General features: G+C 46.7%; 3 protein-coding genes and 1 pseudogene across 9 annotated transcripts; all 4 read left to right on the plus strand.

Moving 5' to 3' along the window:
- Positions 1-5,875: 5,875 nt before the first annotated feature.
- Positions 5,876-9,103, plus strand: LOC141570611 (duodenase-1-like). Of its 7 annotated transcripts, none has more exons than XR_012494810.2 (5): positions 5,876-6,113; positions 7,415-7,493; positions 7,843-7,978; positions 8,058-8,418; positions 8,840-9,103. XR_012494810.2 is itself a non-coding variant. In XM_074328090.2 (5 exons), the coding sequence occupies exons 2-5, from the start codon at positions 7,076-7,078 to the stop codon at positions 8,334-8,336; spliced, it is 564 nt and encodes a 187-aa protein (XP_074184191.2). In that variant the 5' UTR covers positions 5,876-6,113; positions 6,557-7,075; the 3' UTR covers positions 8,337-9,103. The 7 variants fall into 7 exon arrangements, 4 of the variants coding, with proteins under 4 accessions (XP_074184191.2, XP_074184192.2, XP_074184189.2 ...); XM_074328090.2 differs by adding an exon at positions 6,557-7,145 and having other exon boundaries at positions 8,058-9,103; XM_074328091.2 differs by adding an exon at positions 7,058-7,145 and having other exon boundaries at positions 8,058-9,103.
- A 139-nt stretch (positions 9,104-9,242) lies between these two features.
- LOC148758571 (granzyme H-like) lies at positions 9,243-11,474 on the plus strand. Its single transcript, XM_088796928.1, has 4 exons — positions 9,243-9,258; positions 9,434-9,666; positions 9,832-10,047; positions 11,400-11,474. Exons 1-4 carry the CDS (start codon positions 9,243-9,245, stop codon positions 11,472-11,474), a joined length of 540 nt encoding a protein of 179 aa, XP_088653054.1.
- A 3,569-nt stretch (positions 11,475-15,043) lies between these two features.
- LOC148758572 (mast cell protease 1A-like) lies at positions 15,044-18,147 on the plus strand. The gene is made up of 5 exons (XM_074328097.2): positions 15,044-15,376; positions 16,302-16,446; positions 16,911-17,046; positions 17,231-17,488; positions 17,873-18,147. Exons 1-5 carry the CDS (start codon positions 15,214-15,216, stop codon positions 18,032-18,034), a joined length of 864 nt encoding a protein of 287 aa, XP_074184198.1. The 5' UTR covers positions 15,044-15,213; the 3' UTR covers positions 18,035-18,147.
- A 2,251-nt stretch (positions 18,148-20,398) lies between these two features.
- Positions 20,399-23,592, plus strand: LOC148758573 (granzyme H-like; annotated as a pseudogene).
- The last annotated feature ends 8 nt before the right edge of the window (positions 23,593-23,600 follow it).

Consider the following 23,600-nt stretch of genomic DNA (forward strand, 5'->3'; position numbering starts at 1 on the left):
AAACAACATACCTTTAAAGAAAGACTGGGTCAAAGAAGAAATTAGAGGAGGGATCAAAAGATACATAGAAACAAATAATAATGAAAATACATCCTACCAAAATTTTTGGGATGCAGCAAAAGCAGTTTTAAGAGGGAACTTTATATCATTACAGGCCTATCTCAAGAAACAAGAAAACTCCCAAATAAATAATCTCATGTTACACCTTAAAGAACTAGAAAAAGAAGAGCAAGTGAAACCCAAGTTCAGCAGAAGAAAGGAAATAACAAAATCAGAGCAGAACTAAATGAAATACAGAACAAAAAGACAATAGAAAAAATTAATGTGACAAAGAGCTGGTTCTTTGAAAAGATTAACAAAATTGACAAACCCTTCACTAGACTCACTAAGATAAAAAGAGAGAAGACACTAATTAACGAAATCAGAAATGAAAAAGGGGAAGTTATCACGGACACCACAGAAATACAAAGGATCATCCAAGAATACTATGAAGGACTATATGCCACCATATTCAACAACCTAGAAGAAATGGACAAGTTCTTAGAAACATATAGCCTTCCAAGGCTGAACCATGAAGAACTGGAAAATCTAAACAGACCGATCACCAGTAACGAAATTGAATCAGTCATCCAAAACCTTCCAAAAGCAAAAGTCCGGGAACAGATGGCTTCACTAGTGAATTCTACCAAACCTTCAAAGAGGATCTAATACCAATCCTGCTCAAACTCTTCCAAAAAATTGAAGAAGAGACAGTACTCCCTAACTCATTTTATGAGGCCAACATTACCCTGATACCAAAACCTGGTAAGGACAACACAAAAAAAGAAAACTACAGACCAATATCTCTGATGAATACAGATGCCAAAATCCTGAACAAAATTCTAGCAAATCAAATGCAACAATGCATTAAAAAGATTATTCATTACGACCAAGTGATGAATAATACCAGGGGCACAAGGATGGTTCAACATACGCAAATCCATCAATGTGATACATCACATAAACAAAATAAAGGACAAAAATCATATGATTATATCAATTGATGCAGAAAAGCATTTGACAATATACAACATCCATTTATGATTAAAACACTTAATAAAATAGGTATAGAAGGAAAATACCTTAACATAATAAAGGCCATATATAACAAGCCCTCAGCTAATCTCATAATTAATGGTGAAAAACTGAAGCCCTTTGCTCTACGTTCAGGAACACGACAGGGCTGTCCCCTGTCACCTCTGCTTTTCAACATAGTGTTGGAAGTCCTTGCCAGAGCAATCAGGCAAGAGAAAGAAATAAAAGGCATCCAAATTGGGAATCAAGAAGTAAAGTTATCGCTCTTTGCAGATGACATGATGCTATATGTAGAAAACCCTAAAGACTCCACCAAAAAGCTATTAGAAACAATCAATGAATACAGTAAAGTTGATGGCTACAAAATCAACGTACAAAAGTCCGTTACCTTACTATATACTAACAATGAAATCTCAGAAAAAGAAATACAAAAAACAGTTCCTTTTGCAATTGCAGTAAAAAGAATAAAATACCTAGGAATAAACTTAACCAAGGATGTGAAAGACCTATATGTTGAAAACTATAAGACATTTTTGAAAGAAATTGAAGAAGACACAAAGAAATGGAAAGACATTCTGTGCTCATGGATTGGAAGAATCAGCATAGTTAAAATGGCCATATTACCCAAAGCAATATAGAGATTTAATGCAATCCCCATCAAAATCCCAATGGCATTTTTTAAAGAAATAGAACAAAAAATCATCAGATTTGTTTGGAACCACAAAAGACCCCGAATAGCCAAAGCAATCTTAAGAAAAAAGAACAATACTGGAGGTATCACACTCCCTGACTTTAGCTTGTACTACAGGGCTACAAAAATCAAAACAGCATGGTATTGGCAGAAAAACAGACACATAGACCAATGGAATAGAATTGAGAACCCAGAAATAAACCCACATAAATATGGACAGACAATTTTTGACAAAGAAGCTAAAAACATGCAATGGAGGAAAGACAGCCTCTTCAATAAATGGTGCTGGGAGAATTGGAAAGCCACATGCAAAAGAATGAAATGGGACTGCTATCTGTCACCATGTACCAAAATTAATTCAAAATGGATCAAAGACTTAAGCATAAGACCTGACACAATAAACTGCTTAGAAGAAAACATAGGTACTAAACTTATGGACCTTGGGTTCAAAGAGCATTTTATGAATTTGATTCCAAAGGCAATTGAAGTAAAAGCTAAAATAAAATAATGGGACTATATGAAACTTAAAAAGAACAGAAAAAGAAACCATCAACAAAATAAAGAGGCAACCAACTGAATGGGAGAAGATTTTTGTAAACAGTGCTTCTGATAAGGGACTAATATCCAAAATATACAAGGAACTCATGCAACTCAACAACAAAAAAACAAACAACCCAATTGAAAAATGGGCAGAGGACCTGAAGAGACATTTCTCCGAAGAGGACATACAAATGGCAAATAGACATATGAAAAAATGCTCAACATCACTAATCATCAGAGAAATGCAAATAAAAACCACAATGAGATATCACCCACCTCAGTCAGCATGGCTATCATCAACAAGACAAATAGTAACAAGTGTTGGAGAGGCTGTGGAGAAAAAGGAGCCCTCATACACTGTTGGTGGGAATGCAGACTGGTGTAGCCGCTATGGAAGGCAATGTGGATTTTCCTCAAAATATTATGAATTGAATTACCCTACGACCCAGAAATCCGTCTCCTGGGTATCTACCAAAAAAAACCTGAAAGCATTTATCCATAAAGACACATGTGCTCCAATGTTCATTGCAGATTTATTTACGGTGGCCAAGACATGGAAACAACGAAAATGTCCTTCGATAGATGAATGGATAAAGAAGTTGTGGTATATATACACAATGGAATACTATTTAGTGGTAAGAAAAGATGAAAAAGACCATTTGTGACAACATGGATGGATCTTGAGAGTATAATGCTAAGTGAAATAAGTTAGAAAAAACAAGAATCGTATGATTTCACTGATATGTGGCATATAAACCAAAACAACAAAAGAACAAGACAAACAAATGAGAAACAGAAACTCATAGACACAGACAACAGTTTAGTGGTTACCAGAGGGTAAGGAGGGTGGGGAGTGGGAGATGAGGGTAAGGGGGATGAAATATATGGTGATGGAAGGAGAACTGATTCTGGGTGGTGAACACACAATGGGATTTATAGATGATGTAATACAGAATTGTACACCTGAAATCTATGTAACTTTACTAACATTGTCACCACAATAAACTTTAATTAAGAAAAAAAAAGTTGTTTTAAACCACAGAATCATTTCCTCAAAGTAAACGTTGTATCTAAACCAGTATGGGGCTCTGCAATTTTTTTTTTAATTTATTGTGTTCTTTGATTGTGTTTCTGAGTTCATTAAATTGCCTTCTGTGTTTTCTTGCATCTCGTTGAGTTTTTTCAGAAGTGCAATCTTGAATTTTCTGTCATTTCACTCACATATTTCTATACCTTCAAGTTCATTGTCTGGAGACTTTTCACTTTCTTTCTGAGCTGTCTGTTGCCTTGGTTATTCATAGCAATTAATGATTTATTATTTCTCTTCCTAGACATCTACAGGAGTGGGTTCTGCAACAGGTTGACAGGAAGAGATCTTTCTTTTGTTTTCCAGTACGGGTGTGTAGAATGTTTTTTCTCTCAGACTGCAGGTTTTTTTCTCTCTCACACTGTAGTGTTATGTTTTCTCTGCACTATTCCAGCTTCTCACACAATGGGGGGATTCCCTGGAAGGTGGGCTTCTCCTCTGTTAACAGTTCCCTGGGTCATAGGGCACCACATCCTTGTTGGGATGTGGAAGGCATTTGAAGTCCCAAAGCTCCTCCTGCACCAGATTGAGAGCCCTTGTGTTTCAGCAGTTCTGTTTACTGTTGCAGGGATCCGCCCAGATAGGTGGGGTCCGGGGCAGGGTGCATTGTGAGAGGTGGCCCAGAGCAATGGCGGTAACCACCACCACAGCCAATCCTGCTTCCACAGCTCCCTCCCCTTCACAGGAAATAGTTGGGCTGTGAATCTGTGTCTGCGAACCACAGTTCTCAGAACTGCAAATATTCTGATCCTTTGATCTGACAGTGCTACTGTTCCGCTTCTAGCACCGGGCAGGTGGGGGAGGGGCGAGTTCTGGGAGGGTGGGGGAGAGCGGCTAGTCTCAGTGCCTAAGGCTTCCATTCTCTTTGGCAGTGCGGGCTTAAACGACCATATTCAGCCTTCTTCCCTCAGTCTTTTCTCCGAGGTCCCTGCCGTGAGCGTTGGGTTCAGCCGTGTTATATGCTGCCCCCTCAGCCCTGTGGGCCATAAGCAGAGCCCTAGCAGTCCGAGTTCTTCCCTCTCCCGCAGCTGCGGTAGTTACGGGAAGCAGTGAACTTGGAGCAGTGAGCTAGGTCTGCGTCCTGCGCCCGCGCGGCTCCGTCTCTGCGCACTTCTCCCTACCCTCCTTCCCTGCTCACGCAGTTTCCCTAGCTTTAAGTGAATTCAGTCATGAGACTCTTCATCTTGAGTATCTGCTGTGTAGTGAGTCCTTTGTGGAGTTATAGTTTTTAAATTTCTTGTAAATTTCAGAGAAGCTTTCCAGAGGCTCACCTCACGCCACCAATTTGATGATGTTCTCCCAAATTTTCTTAATGAATATATATTACCACTATAATCAGAGAGGTATTTTTATTTATAAAATGTCTAGTACTACGCAGGTAAGTTCAAAAAAGTAGAGTATGATAAGGAGAATATTTACACCAAAATTATGCATTTTGATACATAATATTCCTCATGTACAAATTGCAAAGCACACAAAATGCAAAGATGGAAATTTAAATTACCAGAATCTAACCACTCAGAGATACTTAGTTGTTCTTCGAACAGAATTGGGCTTGGGCTGTTCAGAAACAAAGGTCCATTACAGTATAGTGAGGTCATCAGCATAATTTGTTTATCAAGTGGGAACCTATTATGTGCCAAGCCTGCTATTTCAGAAGTGTGGCTCACTGGACAGAGGACAGGGAATACTACAGGACAATTACTGGCTTTTGGTTGCCCAGCACGCTTTCCCACTTCACGTGGTATTGGCAGTTTAGCAATCTGAACTTCCTTTGGGAAACCAGCCCTTTCCCAGTCTTAGTTCAAGTGGCTTGAGTGAGACCAACCCCAGCCTACCCAAACTAGGAATGACCTAGGCTTAAGTCAATCAGTGGATTCAACTTGTAGGGCCACAGTGATTCATTACTTTAGGCCAATACACATCAAGTGCAGGACTTTTGTTCAAAATATTGACAGGAGAGATGGACTCTATCGATCTGAGCTTTTGCAAATTAACAGGAGATGTTAAAAATCCCTAGGAAGGAAGCTGTGGTGATGAATGAGCTGCTGTATCAGTTTAGTAGATGAGGTCCATGCTCTCTCACTGTCTTGTGCATCCCTCCACCATGGCCCTTCCCATACAGTACTCTGGTCACTGATGTTTCTGTCTCCTCCACCAGATGGCCAGCTCTGTAAGGGAAGGAGACACAGCTCCAACACATTTCATCGTAGCACAGAGAAGGGCTTAAACACACATCTGCAAAACCAATTATCTTGATGGACTTGGTAGCATGGAAATAAAGCATTGGTGGTTCTATCACTGGGGACTCAGGTGTCAGGGTTCCAGCACCTCTACTGGTCAATACCACATCCTACAGCCCCCACCTCAAACCCTTGGGTTCCTACTCTGGGCTCGAAAAAGATGTCTGCTCTGAGTCATCAGCTGTGGGTACTGATGTGGTCTATGCCTAATTCTCACACAACCACCCAGAGAACGTCAAGAGGCAGGATGTGTGAGGGTGGGGAAGCTTTCATAGAAAGCCTTCTAGAATGAAGCACTACAAAACCAGAGGGGAACTCGACGTCCCTGAGCTGATCTGCACCTCCTTCCTCTCCCAGGGGCTAAAAGAGAGCACGGAGGAAAACCAGCAATCCAATCTGGGCAGCTTTCCTGGGAAGATGTGGTCGTTCCTGCTCCTGCTTCTGTTGGCCTTTCTACTCTCCCCCAGGGCAGAGGCAGGTGAGTGACAATCCCCACTCTCGCTCCCACAGAAGGCGCAGAACTCTTGCCCCTTCTGCACATCCCTGATCCATCTATCCACCAGGAATGTTTTGAACCACAGCTCCTGTCCCATCTCACATCCCCAAGCATGATGTTGGATAAGCTACCAGCATAAAAGGCAGGGCAGAAGGCTGTTCTCAAGAAAATCCAGTGGGTTCTATTTCCTCCCCAGGCCCCACCTTCACCATCTGGAAAGGGGAATTTTCCTAGAAGTACCTGGCTGAGGGTGGAAAATGAGATCAGTCCCAGTTTCCATGTCTGGCATTAGACAGGTGCTCTCTTTGTGTCTGCTTAGGAAGGAAGCTCTGAACTCAGGGGTCCCTGTCCCCAGAAGAGTCCTGTTGCCTTAGTTCAGTCCCAAGGCGACTCATTCCCGTTCTCCAATTTGTTTTTCTTCCCAGGCTTTAGCGGCTCCACACTTTCAAGGATGGGTCTGAGTTTGGCAGCCCCAAACTTCTCTGCGTTCCTGAATCCCACAGCACTGCCCCTACCAAACCTCCTCAAGAGGTCCATTGTTGGCTTCATGCAGCCAATAAACACTTATTGGGCATAAACCCAGATGCCTAAACTGAGCTCTGGCCATTAGATAGCAGTATTGTTCTGGACTTCAGGGAACCACAGAACCTCAGAAACTAACTTGAAACCAAGCAATGTCCAGAGATGAATTTTCAGGAGTCTATAGGACTTTGCTGTCCCAAAGATAGTTATGCTCACCTCCAACTAAATGTGGAGAAAAACTCATAGACAAAGCCCGCTGCTCTTCCCTTTTGAGAGGAGAAACGTGAGACCCTCCGAGTTCGAGGCCAGCCCAGGCTCCCAAGTCCCCAGCAGTTTAGAGTTAAGTCAATGTCTTCCTGGTGGACTCAGTGAGTGCACAGAAGCACAACAAACTTTTCCTTCAGAGGAGATCATCGGGGGACATGAGGCCAAGCCCCACTCCCGCCCCTACATGGCCTACATTCAGTTTGTGGATAAGGGGACAGAGAATAGGTACGGAGGTGTCCAAGTGTGAGAGAACATTATTATGACGGCTGCTCACTGCAAGGGAAGGTGAGGGGCAGCAGCCAGCCTACCCCCCTCCACCACCAGACTCCTAACGGGAGGCCTGCCTCATTCTCGTCCCTACATGGCATAACTTAATATCACATCTTCAAAAAATGAATACTGTGGGGGTTTCTTTTCTGTGAGGACTTTGTGCTGACAGCAGCTCACTGCCTGGGAAGGTGAGGAGTTGCACCAGGGCCACCATTCTTCTTTAGAAACCGGGAAGGGAACCCTCATCTCGGGGGCTACAGACTTGAGCCACCTATTAACACAGAGCAGCTCTTCGGAAGACAAGTAAGTTTTGGGGAGGGAGGGACAGGTCAATGCAAGTGGCCGGTTGAAGAGAGAGGGACAATCAATGGTGGCAGGGGAAGGAGGTGGAGGTTGTGCCCTGGAGCCCAGAGTGCACATGTGAGACCTTCACGGTTTGGCTTAGCGATAGGCAAGCTCAGCACAATGAAATCTGCTCCAGGAACTGCCTCTGAGCACAAGCTGCCAGAAGCAGAGGCACAAACACGCTCAGCCCCAGGGACCATGTCACTCGTCTCCACTCCAGTCCTGCCCTGTCCCCAGCTGGCCTCTTTCCTTCACAGCCCCTAGGCTATATCTCCTGTGACTTAACCACCCTCTCTGGTCTCTGCAGCTCAATTACTGTCGTCCTGGGAGCCCACAACATCAGGGTGAAGGAGAGTACCCAGCAGGTCATCCCGGTGAGAACACCCATACCCCACCCAAAATATAACAGTACCACGCGTGTGAACGACATCATGTTACTGCAGGTAGGGCTCCACTGCATCTTGCACACCTTAGCCTCAGGGTTTTGTGTCTACATGACCTCTGACCTGTCCTTCTTCCCAGTGTGGCATCTTTACTTGTCCCAGGGCCATGAAGATGGCAACCGCACGACTGTCGCTGCAGTCTCGGGACCACGGGTACATTAGAATTCCTGTCCTCTGCCTTCAGCTGGAGGACAAAGCCAAACTGAATTGTGCCGTGAGAATCATAGGTCTGCCCGGGAGAAGAGATGAGGTAGAGCCAGGGATGGTGTGCAGTGTGGCCGGCTGGGGGCGCCTGGGTGTGAACACCAGAGGGCCTACGAAACTGCATGAGGTAGAACTTGAAATCCAGAGAGACTAAGAATATTTCTCGCCTCAAATATTACAACAACCCATTCCAGATATGTGGGGGGGACCCGACAAAGATTCAAGCTTCTTTTAAGGTAAGACCCCATCATTGTCCTTGCTCAGCCATGGGCACAGACGAGCTTTGAGGAGACCCAGGGAAGTGTGCCCTGTGCTTCTTGGCAGCTCGGGCTCAGTGGCAATTCCTGGAGTAGGCATACACCTATGTCCTCAGATATTCTGGTGCCGGCTCCCTGGGGGTGGGAGGTGGGGGAGAATGAGAGACTGTCCCACAGCCACTATGGACAGGCTTTATGCAGAAAGGAGAAGGGGACCAATCAGAGTCAAGCTGGAACCCTGGACCTAGGACCTAGGACCTAGGACCTAGGGAGGGAACAAGGCCTGTCCTGCAACTGAAATGCCACACAGCCCCATAACAGAGACCACCCACCCTTGATACAACAAGGAAGGTCGGACCAGGAGAAAGTCCAACTAAATTCTTCATCCATCTGCCCACAGGAGGACTCCGGGGGCCCCCTCGTATGTGGACAGAAGGCCCAAGGCATTGTCTCCTTTGGAAAAAATACTGGAAAACCTCCACGAGTCTACACCAGGATCAAATACTTTGTACCATGGATAAAAAGAACAATGAAACGCTTCAATCTGCGGAGACCAGATTGAGGCACCACGGACTGATCCATCCATCTTCTCTGGGGCACAGGCCAATACTGCACTAGGTAGAGGGGACTCTGGCAGACACTTAATAAACTCCCATCTCTAGACTGAAAATCATTGATTCCTCCGTTATTCACCTAAACCTTTATTAGTTACCAAGAGAAACAGGTAAACTGGGTTCAGAGGGTCAGAAGTGAGTACAAGTAGCAAGCTGAGAAGAGAGGGACCACACTGGCCAAATCCAGAAATGGTGGAGGACGAAAGTGAGCATTAGGGTAAACATGCAAACTCAGGCAATGTCCTCATTATACAGCCTGAGGGCAAGAGACAGCACCCAGAAGCCCTACCCTCAGTTTCCTTGAGAAGCAGAGAGGACACTCAGCTCCTAGCCCTCCTGTTGCCTCGATTTCCCCTAACTGCAGCCCTGTCACACCTCAGCTGTCACCTACCCTTCACAGCTTGTGGTGTATGTCCTGAGAACCCACGACCCCCACACTCCCACTCGCTCTCTGTGCAGCTCCGTCATTGTCACCCTGGGGGCCCTCAACATCAAGCAACAGGAGAAGACCCAGCAGGTCTTCCAGGTGACAAAAGCCATCCCCCACCCAGACTATGATCCCAAGAACTTCTCCAATGACATCATGAACCTCTTCCTGCGATTGCTCTTCTGGGTCCTGCTGTTTCTCCTCTCACTGTGACCTCTTCCTTCCTCTTGCCCATCCTGGCCACCTGACTAGTCCCAGTGCCTCAGGGGGGAAGGAAGACAGTGCAGCCCCATCCATGTCCAGGCCCTGGGTCGCTGGCTGACCTGGGCTGTCTTGCCTCTTCCCCATCAGCTGGAGAGAAATACCAAGCTGACTAAAGCTGTGAAGGCCGTCCGCCTGCACAGGGGCAAGGACTCGGTGAGGCCAGGACAGAAGTGCAGCGTGGCCGGCTGGGGACAAGGTGCGATGGGTACCTTAGCAAACACTCTACAGGAAGTGGAGCTGACCATTCAGAAGGATCTAGAGTGCAGATCCCGCTTCCCCAGCTACTACTGTAGGGACACCCAGGTTTGTGTAGGGACCCAGGAGAGGATGATGGTTTCCAAGGTCAGGTTTCTAGCGTTTACCTAGACAGGTCCTGGGGAGAAGAACTTGGGGAGCTCTCGGGTATGGGAACGGCCATATCTTCATGCGTCAGCCTGAGAGTTTGAACAGCCAAGCCCACAAATATAGTCTTTATTGTTTTGCCCTGAGTGGATCCGGGGTTTGGAGGGAAGAAGGATCAGTCATCCCACAGCAGTGTCATCACCAGAGTTTCCCTGAGGATTGCAGAGAAACGCTTGGCGTGGGCCAAGCTGGAAAGAACAGTCAGAGCCAGGCTGGAGCCCTCCGACAAGGAGGTGAGGAGGCCTGCCCTGTCCTGGATCCCCACACAGACCCTAACAGAGGCCACCCACCCCTGAGGCAGGCATAAGTTCCTGCTCTGAGCTAATTCCCTCCTGCCCCAAATACACAAAACACTACACTCTCTTCTGGCGTGGGGTAAATACTGTGAGATCGCCTAACACTCAAAGGCCCATGTGGTTTCTCACATCTTGTTGCCCACAAAGCACACAGCAACACATCACTGAATGACCTTGGGCACTTTTACAAGGGAAGAACAGTATTTTCACACAGCTACTGATGTGCAGCTGAAAAAACTCCCCACGACTAACACTTGCTAAGGGTCTGGCCCCTTGACTGAAAAAGACAAAGGAAAACATAGAATGCAAAGCAAAACTAGTATTTTAAAAAGTTGCTGAGCCTCGTACTGGTTTAGATACAACATTTACTTTGAGGACATGTTTCTGTGGTTTAACACAACTTTGAGGACCGTGTTGTACGACTTCCTCTTTTCAGAAATGATAGAGAGAGAGAGAGACACAATGTCCCAGGAGGCAGTGGCGAGCAACTGATAGCACCACAGAGTTAGGACAGAGCCTGGACTGAGTCCAGGCCCCCTTGCAGCCAGCCCAGCAACATGTCTTATGTATTTTCTAACACCTGCCCTGCAACAACTTCCTGGCTCCCTGAACAAAAGATAAGCTTTTGCTCAGATACCTCCCTAGAGAGAAAGCCTCTAGGCTCCTATGGCAGCCATTCTGTGACAAGTATTCAAAACACTTTCCTTTGTGTGCTAAAGTCTGCCCATGGACACATTGGGATGGAGGCTGGTAAGCACCTTAAACATGCTGATTCCTTCAAATCTCCTTTGTCTGTGGAAGCACCCCTCCACCCCATGCCACCACAACATGGAGGAAATAATCCTTCCCTTGCTTAAAAATCTTTGTCATGAACATTCAAAAATGAAAAGAAATAAGATACCTCTGTAATGCTTCTGCTCACCAAGACCCTTTTCCACCACCCCTTCTTCCCTCCAGATCCACAAGAAGAGTCAGGTCTCAGCACAGCTACAGAGAGAACTGCAAAGTCAGCACCTTGAGCAGGGGGAATAGGCCCAAAGGAAGGCAAGAGCGTGCTAACTTGTCCCAGTAACATGCATTGGGATGGCTCTGCCTTCCCTGCCCAGCACCATACTCTGCCTTACTTCCACTCTATGTGGACTTAGGTCCTACAGGGTTTGTTTCCTGTCTTGGTATCCTACACAACACTGAGTTGGAACAATAAACATATTTTAGCGTCAAAAGGGTACAGCAATGGGTTCTTTTTTGTCTAGGCCTCTTGCTAGACTCCATTTCTAATCCACAGATTCAGGATGATCAGTGAACGTCCGATAGGACAAAGACAATCACATCTATGCACATACTGTAATAGTCAAAATGGTGATAATCAAAGAAAAATAGAAAAAGTTGAAATTAAACAGACAGAAAATATAAGTTACCTTACTTCAGGGGAAGCAACAATAAGATTAACAATGAGCGTCTCATCAGAAATAGAAATGATGGACGTCAGAAGACAGTAAAGTCATATTTTGAAATAATTGACAGTAAAAAAGAAATAGACAATCTAGTTCTGGAATTCTATATCCATTGAAAATATTGCTTAAAAATGAAGGTGAAAATAAGAATGTGTTCAAAAGAGCACAGGTAAGAGAATTCGTTGCCATCACACATGCACTGAAAGAATTACTAAAAGATGTTCAGGCTGAACATCCATTGTAAGCAGAAGGGAAAAGAGAAATTAAAGTTTAAAGAGAGACGAAGTACAAAATATGGGAGGGAGGATAAACAGAATCGCAGCCTTAAAAGCTTCTCATAGGAAGTGCTGTAACATTAATTCCAAGTAGACTGTGATGTGTGAAGAAGGCACATTGTACCCTAGAGTAACCACTTTAATAATATACTAGGCCTGACAATTAAGTTTGTGAACTCCTCCAAGAAAAAGTGCTACTTATCTCATTGCTGAATATCACTACGACTTCATCTAAATGTCTTCCTTTCAATAGTTGCTTTATCTTGGGGTAAAGAAAAACGTCATTGGGGGCCAGATCAGGTGAGTAGGGAGGGTGTTCTAATACAGTTATTTGTTTACTGGCTAAAAACTCCCTCACAGACAGTGCCTGTAAGCTTGTACATTGTCGTGATGCAAAAGCCATCAATTGTTGGTGAAAAGTTCAGGTCGTCTAACTTTTTTACACAGCCTTTGCAGCCCTTCCAACTAGTAAACTTCGTTAACTGTCCAGTTGGTACAAATTCATAATGAATGATCCATCTGATATCAAAAATAGTTAGCAACCAGTTCTCGAACTTAATTGTCAGGTTATGTATAGAGATATAATTACAGGACAAAAAAACAAGACAAAATGAGATAACTCGAAAGAAAAGAGGAAAAGGACAAAGGAAAGAATAAATGATGCTGAGAGAAATCAAAGGGCAATATGATATTCCCCAACCCAACCCTCTCGGTAATCGTGTTAGATGTGAACAGATTAAACACTCCAATTAAAAGGCAGAGGTTGCCAGTCTGGCTAAAACAATGCAAGACCCAATTTTTTGCTGTATACAAGAGACACATCCTAAATATAAAGACATGGGTAGAATGAATGTAAAACTATAGAAATACACAAGAGATACTCTGCAACCAATCCAAAGAAAACACCCTTGCCCATGAAGTGTGCTGTTTAACTTTTGAATTTTGGCCACCTGTGAAAAGAGCTAAAATGTCTCAGTTGAAGTTTCATTTCCATTTCTCCATATTTATTTCCATTTCTCTTCATATGAGTGAAGTTGACATTTTCTGCATTATTTTTTAAATATATTTTACCGTGATCTGTGCACGTCTTTGCCCATTCTTCTGTCAACATTTCCGTATTTTTCTTCTGGATTTTCAGAGTTCTTTCTATATAAAATCGGTTCCCTCTTTAATTGTGATACATATTGCAATGATTTATTTCCAAGTTTGCTGTCTGTTTTTGATTTTGTTTATGCTGTTTTTTGACATTCAAACTTCTAAAGATGATTTTTAACATATTACAATTTATTTATCAATGTGTTCTTTTAGGTTTCTCTATTTAGAGATATTAATAGAAAGGCTTTCCCCTTCTGGGTTTATAAAGAAATTTACTCATGTTAATTGCTAGTGCACTTACAGTTTTATTTTGTGTATTTGAGTCTCTTATCCATTTCAAGTTTATTCTGGCGGTTTATGTGAAATATACTCCATCTTGATATCTGAAAAAAGGACTATCTAGTTGTTGCAATACCCTCATGAGAAAGTCTATTTCCCAATGAACTGAAATGCCACCTTATCATAAACTACGCATCCTTACGTACTTGGAAATGTTTCTGGACTTTCTATTCCATTTCATTGGTCTCTCTGTTCACTCATGAGTCAGTATCATGCCATTTTCAGGAAAGAAGTTTTATAGGATTTTTTCAATATGTGATAAAGTTAAGCCTCTCCCTTACCATTCTTTTTCTTTTTGTCATAATTTTCCTAGCTATTCTTGCATGCTCATTCTCCACGTGAATTTTAGAAGAGTCTAGAACTTGTATAAGGCTAGGAGAATAAACTATATTTTCTAGTTCAGCTATTCTTATTGAAATCACATTAAATGCATATATTAGCATAGTACCAGATTATCAGAAATATAGCAGTTCTTTGGACAGTGGTCTGACAACACTGTTTTGTCTTCCTGGCATCCATTCCCACTTCACATGGCATCAGTAATTCGTTAAAGAGAACAGCTTTGGGGAGAGCCAACCCTTTGCTATTCTCAGGACACGTGGTTTGGACAGAGCACCCGACCTTTGCAAAGGCTGTGATCCAGACTGACAGGGATGACTGGTTTCGACTCGTCTGGCCACCTCTACATGTACCTAAAGCGGAGTGGCAGACTGGGCTTTGCTCTGACCGCCACTGTGTATGTCCCATCCCACAGGCTCTTCTTACATGCCTGCAGCACTGCTTCCTTTTTAAATCTGGGTCAGGGCTTTTGATTGCCCCAAGCAGTAGCACATGGTACAATGGATACCACATGACATCAATGTCAAGGTAAGAAAAAAAATACATCTTCTACCCCAGTCAATTTTCAGAGACGCTCACTCTGTAGAAACCCACCATCATGTTGCCAGACCGACCGATCCTATGCGGAGACCATACGAGAGGCCCTCACGGAGAGGAACTGACATGCCCAGTGGGCAGCAGCACCAACCACTGGGCATGTGTCAGCCATCCCTCGGCTGATCCCAGGCTCCAGGCTCAAGCCTCCCCTGACAGGAAGGGGAGCAAAGGGGAGCATCCACACTACATCCTGACCAACATTCAGATTTGTGAGAAGAATAAATTGTGTTGTCATTGTTGTTTGAAGCCACTCAGTTCTGTAGAAACTGGAATAAGCCATCCTCAGCACTATTGCCACACCATTGTATCCATCCCTCTAACTGTGGCCTCACCATCTTTATCTGATCACTGATGGTTTTGTCTCCACCAGATGCAAGAAATCTCATGACCAATACCCCTGAGGCTCAAAAAAGGGGCCTCAATAAACGGTCTACAAAAACCAAGGAAATGAGGGGTTCTTGCAGGCATCATCATGAGACTCAGGTTTCTGGGGGCTCTGGGACCTGCTACTGGCTAATACAGCATCTCCCACCACCCCACCCTGTAGCCACTGTTTCCTGTTTTCAGCTGCTGTGCCAAGCACTGAGTCAAGAGCTACAGGTGCTTATGTCGTTACTGATAAGTTCTTACTCCACTCAGGCTTGAATATTTCACCAGACAGCTGTGTCAGGGATGCAAATAGAGCCTAACGTGATAAAGTCCTCAAAACAGGAGAGCCTTCAGGTTAGAAGACCAAGAGGCAGCACCAGCAGCTCTGACCTGGGCCGACTTCCCGAGAAGATGCAGCCACTTCTGCTCCTGATGGCCCTTCTTCTGTCCCCCATGGCAGAGGCAGGTGAGTGACTGTCCCGACCCACAGACTCCCGACCCCAATGCACACTGGCACAGCCATGCTCAGACGCTACACGTTCTGTCCTAGTCCATCCCCAGGAACTTTCTGAACTCTATGCTCAGCCCTGAATCAAAGACCAGCGTATCTGATGCTGAATAAACACTCCACGGGAATGCAGGACAGAAGGCTGTTCTCCAGGAGGGCCAGTGGGTACCATGTCCTTCCCAGGTCCTACCCTTCTCATCTGGCAATCTGGAAGAAGGTTGGAAGCTGAGAATGAGAAATAATTAATTCCCCAGGAAAGGGCACCTTGGATAAGGGGCTGAACCTCTCACATTCTAACTCAATGTCTTAAAATCTACCCTCAACCTTCTCCTCCTTCTCCAAGCTTTGTCATTCCTATGCTGCCCAGGAACAAAGCTGAGGACACAGTTGGTCCCAGAGTTGGTGGCATCCTAGTTCCCTTAGCACTTGTGATTGGCTGGTTCAGTCTCAAGTTCTCTCTGGTAATTTGTCAGTCAAAATGTTCCGAATATTACAAACCAGCAGCAGCTCAGTGAGTCTGGGAAACAAGAATGGAGAGAGGACCAGGGGACGTCAGGGAAAGGATTTTCCAGGATGTACAGGGCCTCCCCTGCTTGTTCCAAACACAAATCCTCTCTGCCCACATACGTGTCTGCAGCTACAATTGAGTAATAAGGACTGTCCTTCCCTTTGTCAGAGGGACAATCTGAGTCTTGGAGGACACTTGGCAGGCCACAGTTGTTGCCCCAGTAACCAGCAGGACGAATTCTTGTTACTGCTGACGACTACAGACCTCACCGTCTCCATCCCACTCCTCTCAAACCTGCCCCAGGTTATCCCAGCCTCCCTGGCTTCAGTCCTTGACTCCATGAGCACAGTACATAGGGTAGAATATTTCTTTCAGAGGAAATCATCGGGGGTCAAGAAGCCAAGCCTCATTCTCGTCCCTACATGGCATATCTTAAGATCACATCTTCAAAGAATAAATACTGTGGAGGTTTCCTTGTGCGTGAGGACTTTGTGCTGACAGCAGCTCACTGCCTGGGAAGGTGAGGAGTTGCGCCTGGGCCCCCACCCTTCTGTAGACACCTGGAAGGGAACCCTCATCTCGGGGGCTACAGACTAGAGCCACCTAGTAACACAGAGGAGCTCTTCTGAAGACAGATAAGTTTTGGGGAGGGAGGGACAGGTCAATGCAAGTGGCATGTTGAAGAGACAGGGACGATCAATGGTGGCAGGGGAAGGAGGTGGAGGTTGTGCCCGGGAGCCCAGCAGGCACATGTGAGACCTTCACAGTTTGGCTTAGCGATAGGCAAGCTCAGCACAATGAAATCTGCTCCAGGAACTGCCTCTGAGCACGAGCTGCCAAGAAGCAGAGGCACAAACATGCTCACCCCAGGGACCCTGTCACTCCTCTAGACTCCAGTCCTGCCCTGTCCCCAGCTGGCCTCTTTCCTTCACAGCCCCTAGGCTATATCTCCTGTGACTTAACCACCCTCTCTGGTCTCTGCAGCTCAATTACTGTCATCCTGGGAGCCCACAACATCAAGGTGAACGAGAGTACCCAGCAGGTCATCCCGGTGAAAACAACCATACCCCACCCAAAATATAATAATACCACGCATGCGAACGACATCATGTTACTGAAGGTAGGGCTCCACTGGATCTTCAACACTTTACCCACGAGGTTTTGTGTCCACATGACCTCTGTCCTGTCCTTCTTCCCAGTGTGGCATCTTTACTTTTCCCAGGGCCATGAAGATGGCAACCACCCGACTGTCCCTGCAGTCTGTGGACCACGAGTAGATTAAAATTCCTGTCTTCTACCTTCAGCTGGAGGACAAAGCCAAACTGAATGACGCTGTGAGAACCATTGGTCTGCCTGGGAGAAGAGATAAGGTGAAACCAGGGATGGTGTGCAGTGTGGCCGGCTGGGGGCGCCTGGGTGTGAACACCAGAGGCCCTGCGAAACTGCATGAGGTAGAACTGAAAATCCAGAGAGACATAGAATGTGTTTCTCGCTTCAAATATTACAACAACGCATTCCAGATATGTGTGGGGGACCCGACAAAGATTCAGTCTTCTTTTAAGGTAAGACCCCATCATTGTCCTTGCCCAGCCCTGGGCACAGGCGAGCTTTGAGGAGACCCAGGACAGTGCGCCCTGTGCTTCTTGGCAGCTCGGGCTCAGTGGCAATTCCTGGAGTAGGCATACACCTATGTCCTCAGATATTCTGGTGCCGGCTCCCTGGGGGCGGGAGGTGGGGGAGAATGAGAGACTGTCCCACAGCCACTTATGGACAGGCTTTATGGAGAAAGGAGAATGGGACCCATCAGAGCCAGGCTGTAACCCTGGCCCTGGGACCTGGCACTGAACTGCCACACAGCCCCTAACAGAGACCACCCACCCTTGATACAATAAGGAGGGTCGCACCAGGAGAAAATCCAACTAAGTCCTTCATCCCTCTGCCCACAGGGGGACTCTGGGGGCCCCTTTGTATGTGGAGGGAAGGCCCAAGGCATTGTCTCCTTTGGAAAAAATACTGGAAAACCTCCACGAGTCTACGCCAGGATCAAATACTTTTTGCCCTGGATAAAAAGAACAATGAAACGCTTCAAACTGCGGAGACCAGATTGAGGCACCCCGGAACTGATCCATCCATCTTCTCTGGGGCACAGGCCAATACTGCAGTAGGTGGAGGAGACTCTGCCAGACACTTAATAAACTCCCATTTCTAGACTGAAAAATCATTCATTCTTCCTTTATTCACTGAAACCTTTATTACTTACCAACTATTGTGTCCAGAAACCATCTGTTCACATCTCTGATCTCTTACAGACTTCCCCCTTCAGTGTAACTCACCTTCCATCTCTACAATAAAAAATCATGCTGCATCGTTAACAAACTCCTTCCAAATACACCTTCCCAGTGCCAGCTCCCCCTGCCAGGCTGAATGTAAGCTCCATCAGGAAAAAGGAGCAACTCCCCAGGAAAAAGTGACCCTCGTCCTGACAACCCTCGTATGGCATCCATATTCCTCTCCTACTTCAATCCACACCCACAGCCCTACCCCACTGGCAGAACCAAGGGCGAACACACAACAAAAAAGAATTCAGAAATTGAAAGAAGGATGAGCTAAGACTCTCTGGGTAGGGGGCCATTTCTCCTACCAGAACAGAAATGGGTGAGAAGCTTTGAAAAGCTGTCATTTCACCCCACGAAACACTCTTTCCCCAAATCATAGCAGTTGGAAGCCTGAGAAGATTCAGGAGGGCCCTTGAGTACTCCCAGGCCCAGCTCAGTGCCTGTCACAGCCCTGTCTTGGGTGCAGGGCTCAGTACAACCTCTGCTGTCCTCGCAGCCCATCCTCCTGCAGCCCGAAATGACCTTCAAGGTGCTCTTCCATCTTGGTCTAGGCCAGCCTGTCCCCATCTCCCATTGTGCGTGTGTGTGTGTGTGTTTGTGTGTGTATCCAAAGGAAACTCACTATAATGAAAAGTACTAGTTTCAAGAGTATTTTTCTACTGTTTCAACAGTATCCTATAGCGTAAAGTTTATGGAGGGAGGTTTTTTTCTTCTATTTTTCCACAATGTCTAAATCTTTCCCACGATTGAATTCAGAAAAGTAACCTCATTTCAAACATCCACCTTGGAGAAGGCTGGACTGAAAAAGAGTGGTTCACTGAATGTGGGCCGTGGATGAGTTGCTTTGACTCAGGGGAAATATATTCTGGGTATATAAGTAATAGCTATTCTTCATAGAAGGAGAATTAAGACATAAACAAGAAAATGAAAACTGCCGAGACCTCCACCACCCAGAGATCCTGACCGCTGCTTAAGCCTGTTTACTTCCACTCTTCTCGATGTATTCACCAGATGCCGTTCCTAGAACAGAACTGGGTCGGGCTGTTTGGAAGTCATCATACCTCCCTTTCCACTTCTATTTCTTCTTCTGTCACACTGATGACAGCATCGGGATAATCTGTTTGCAACATATACAAGTGCTAGGCCCAAGGACATCAGAGACAAGGTTCTCTGGACACTGGACAGAGAAAACTTAGTGGCCAGTAACTATTGAGATGGTCGGCATCCATTTCCCCATCGCCTGGCAACAGTAACGAGCATTTCTTGAGGGGAAATTGCCCACCCAGAGGCTCTATGATTTGGGGGGCAGTCCCCTCCTCAGCCCAAAGGGGTGGTAAATAACCGCAGCATGAACCAATCAGGCCACTCGGCTCCAACAGACGCCATGATGACTTGTTTCCATCCAATGAGTATCACGTCCAAGACTTGTGTTCAAAACTGTGGGTAAGAAAAGCTCTAGGTCTCTGTGTCACAGAATATTGATACTTAAAGTGGGGATTCTAAATATTCGAAAAATATGGGCTGGAGTGGTGGTAAAATATGAAATGCGGTGACTGTTTGGTGCAATGGGGTGTGTCCAGGGCTACCTGGGCCTCAGGCCAGTGCAGTCTCTATCTCCCACCACCAAGCAGACCCTCCACCATCGCCCTTAGCATCCCATAATACCCACAGATTCTTAGTCTACTCCAGGTGACTGTCAGCCTCTGAAGGACAGGGCCATGTCACTCATACATCTAAACACAGATTACTAAGTAATTACTCATGATTTCATCAGAAAGGAAAAAGAATCAGGAGCCATGAAATGGAAACTTTCTTGATTTAATCACTAAGGGACTTCTGGGGTTCCAGCCTCTCTGCTGGCAGTAGCCATGGCCTTCACTTTCTTTTTCCTTCTGTCTGCTTTTACCCTGTGGCTTAGCATTGGAGTACAAATGTGGTGACAGTGCCATTCTCACCTAACCAAACTGGAGAACTCAGACAAACCACCTTCTATGGTGACACCCAGCAAAACTAAAGGAGCAAGTGTTGAGGAGGTGTGTGAGTCGCTGAGCCACACTGCCTTTGTTCCCCTCTGGGGCTTTGTGTCTGGAAGGCAGAAACACCAGTGGCTCTGACCTGAGCAGACCTTCAGGGAAGATGCATCCACTCTTGCTCTTGTTGGCCTTTCTTCTGCCCTCTGAGCTCAGGACAGGTGAGTGACCATCCCATTCCTAGGGCCTAAGCCCATCTCATAAAACACCCCTATTCCCAAACCTTTGGTCCAGCACAGGCAGGGCTTGTCCTGCATTTGAGCCCAGGAACTTTCTGAAGCCCAGCTTGCTTCCCTCCCAACCCAGACCAACAAGTCCCATGTTTGATAGATACTCAACAAGGATGGCTGGGAAAAGGGTTCCACTGCAAGGTCTTAGCACTCTCTCTCATCACTGGGAAAGGAGATTGTTCTTAGAAAGGTATTTGGCAAAGGATCTGAAGCTACGAAAGACAAAGTACTAAAATCCCTCACTCCAACCCAGGAAAGGGCACCTCAGAGAAATCGTTCGTCGTGAGAGTTGTCCCTGGACCAGCATAAGACCCAGTTAAAGCTCTTATGCCCTCCACCACCTTGCTCCTGCTCATGAGATGAGCCCAGGGTGCAACTGATCTCAGCAGTGGCTAGATGACTGCACACAGGGCTCCCCTGTTGCCTTGGCTCTGCCCACGGCCTGGGCAGCTTATTTCATCCCCTCCTCCCCTGGCTTTCCCAGGCCCTCAGCTGCTCCACTGTCATTGGCAGTGCCCTCTCACCATCCCTGTCGCTTTGAATCCCACCAGCACTGTCCCCACCAATCCTCAGCCAGAAGCTAATTGGAGGCCATGCATTGATGCAATAAAACATGCCTACTGAGAACCTAGGATGTGTTAGGCCTTAAGACAGGAAGATTTTAGAAATCGAGCTCCATAACTCATGGGTAGATCATTAGAAAACAGCACCAGTCAGGATTCTCCCAGAGACTTGGAGTGGTCAGGGAGACTCACTGCGTCCTGTCCACATTACCTGCAGCTCTGCCATCTTCAAGATAGGTCTTAGCTCCTCCATACTTGTGTCTGCATATGACTCGGAGAACAAGCACTGCACCCCCTTTCTCAAGCTGGAAACTGAGGCTTCAGGTTCATAAAATGTGATTCTGCTGAAAGAGAACCAGAGACCCTCCCCCCATTGTCTTCGGGTCACACCTCAGTCATCGCCTCCCTAAGCCTTCCCTCCTCCCACAGCCACTCCCAGTCACCCACCTTCCAGCCTTTCCTTCAGAGGAGATCATCGGGGGACATGAGGCCAAGCCCCACTCCCGTCCCTACATGGCCTACATTCAGTTTGTGGATAAGGGAACGGAAAATTGGTTTGGAGGTGTCCTTGTGCAAGAGAACACAGTGGCAGGTGAGGGGCAGCACACAACCAACCCACTCCCACACTCCTACAGGGTCCCCTGTCCTTCCCCAGGGGCTGCAGCCCAGGTGAGCTCCCCGGGCTCCTGCTAACTCAAGCCCATAAGAGCTCTTCACAGGAGCCATCTGAGAGCGTGACTCAGTGATGAAAAGCTGAGAAATAGGACAGGCAAGCTGGGGTCAGAGGGTCACACGTGAGACAAGTGGCAAGTTGAGAAGAGAGGGACCACACTGGCCAAATCCAGCAATGGTGGAGGACGAAAGTGTGCATTAGAGTAAACATGCAAACTCAGGCAATGTCATGATACTGCCTGAGGCCAAGAGACAGCTCCCAGAAGCCCTACCCTCAGTGTCCTTGAGAAGCAGAGAGGACACTCAGCTCCTGGCCCTCCTGTTGCCTCGATTTCCCCTAACTGCAGCCCTGTCGCACCTCAGCTGTCATCTACCCTTCACGGCTCATGGGCTGTATGTCCTGAGATCCCGCTCATACCACACTCTTACTCTGCTCTCTGGTCAACTCAATAATTGTCACCCTGTGGGCCCACAACATCAAGGAACAAGAGAAGACCCAGCAGGCCTTCCAGGTGACAAAAGCCATCCCCCACCCAGACTGTAATCCCAAGAATTATCCAATGACATCATGTTACTGCAGGTAAGGAAACCTCCTCCTGCGATTGCTCTCCTGGGTCCAGTTGTTTCTCCTCTCACTGTGACCTCTTCCTTCCTCTTGCCCATCCTGGCAACCTGACCAGTCCCAGTGCCTCAGGGGGAAGGAAGACAGTGCAGCCCCATCCCATGTCCAGTCCCTGGGGTCTCTGGCTGACCTGGGCTGTCTTGCCTCTTCCCCACCAGCTGGAGAGAAATACCAAGCTGATTAAAGCTGTGAAGCCCGTCCGCCTGCACAGGGGCAGGGACTCGGTGAGGCCAGGTCAGAAGTGCAGTGTGGCCGGCTGGGGACAAGGCATGATGGGCACCTTAGCAAACACTCTACAGGAAGTGGAGCTGACCTTTCAGAAGGATCAAGAGTGCAGATCCCGCCTCCCAGGCTAATACTGTGGGACACCCAGGTTTGTGTAGGGGACCCAGGAGAGGATGACCGCATTCAAGGTCATGTTCCTAGCGTTTACCTAGACAGGTCCTGGGGATAGGAACTTGGGGAGCCCTGGGGTATGGGAACGGCCATATCTTCATGCATCAGCCTGAGAGTTTGAACAGCCCAGTCCACAAATATAGTCTTTATTGTTTTGCCCTGAGTGGATCCGGGGTTTGGGGGGAAGAAGGATCAGTCATCCCACAGCAGTGTCATCACCAGAGTTTCCCTGAGGATTGCAGAGAAACGCTTGGCGTGGGCCAAGCTGGAAAGATAGTCAGAGCCAGGCTGGAGCCCTCCGACAAGGAGGTGAGGAGGCCTGCCCTGGCCTGGATCCCCCACGCAGCCCCTAACAGAGGCCACCCACGCCTGGGACAGGCAGGACCATGAGGAAGCCCAATTCAGTCCTTCCTCTTTCTGCCACAGGGAGACTCCGGGGGCCCCTCATGTGTAACAGCACAGCCACGGGTATTTTCTCCTATGGAAGAAACATGAAACCTCCAGGCGGCTACATGAAGGTCTCACACTTCCTGCCCTGGACAAAGAGAACAGTGAAGCACCTCTAACAGCATGAGACTGACCTTCCTCTGGGTCTGACCATCTCTCCTGGGGCAGAGGCAAGAATTCCACGGGGGTGGGCAGTGGGGAGTACAGGGCCATGATAAACAAATCCCTAGAGTGAGGACACTGAAATCTTATTCACTGAACCACTTTCAATAGACAACAACACCGCTCCAGGGAGCCCTCTGCTGGCAATTCTGGATTTTGCGTCCTTCTTCTCCCACAGCCCTCTTTCCTCCCTAAAACCCATGTAGCTTCGTACCT

The sequence above is a fragment of the Rhinolophus sinicus genome, chromosome 3 (genome assembly GCF_057876585.1).
Source record: "Rhinolophus sinicus isolate RSI-liver-muscle chromosome 3, RSI-T2T, whole genome shotgun sequence".
NCBI classification, from domain to species: domain Eukaryota; kingdom Metazoa; phylum Chordata; class Mammalia; order Chiroptera; family Rhinolophidae; genus Rhinolophus; species Rhinolophus sinicus.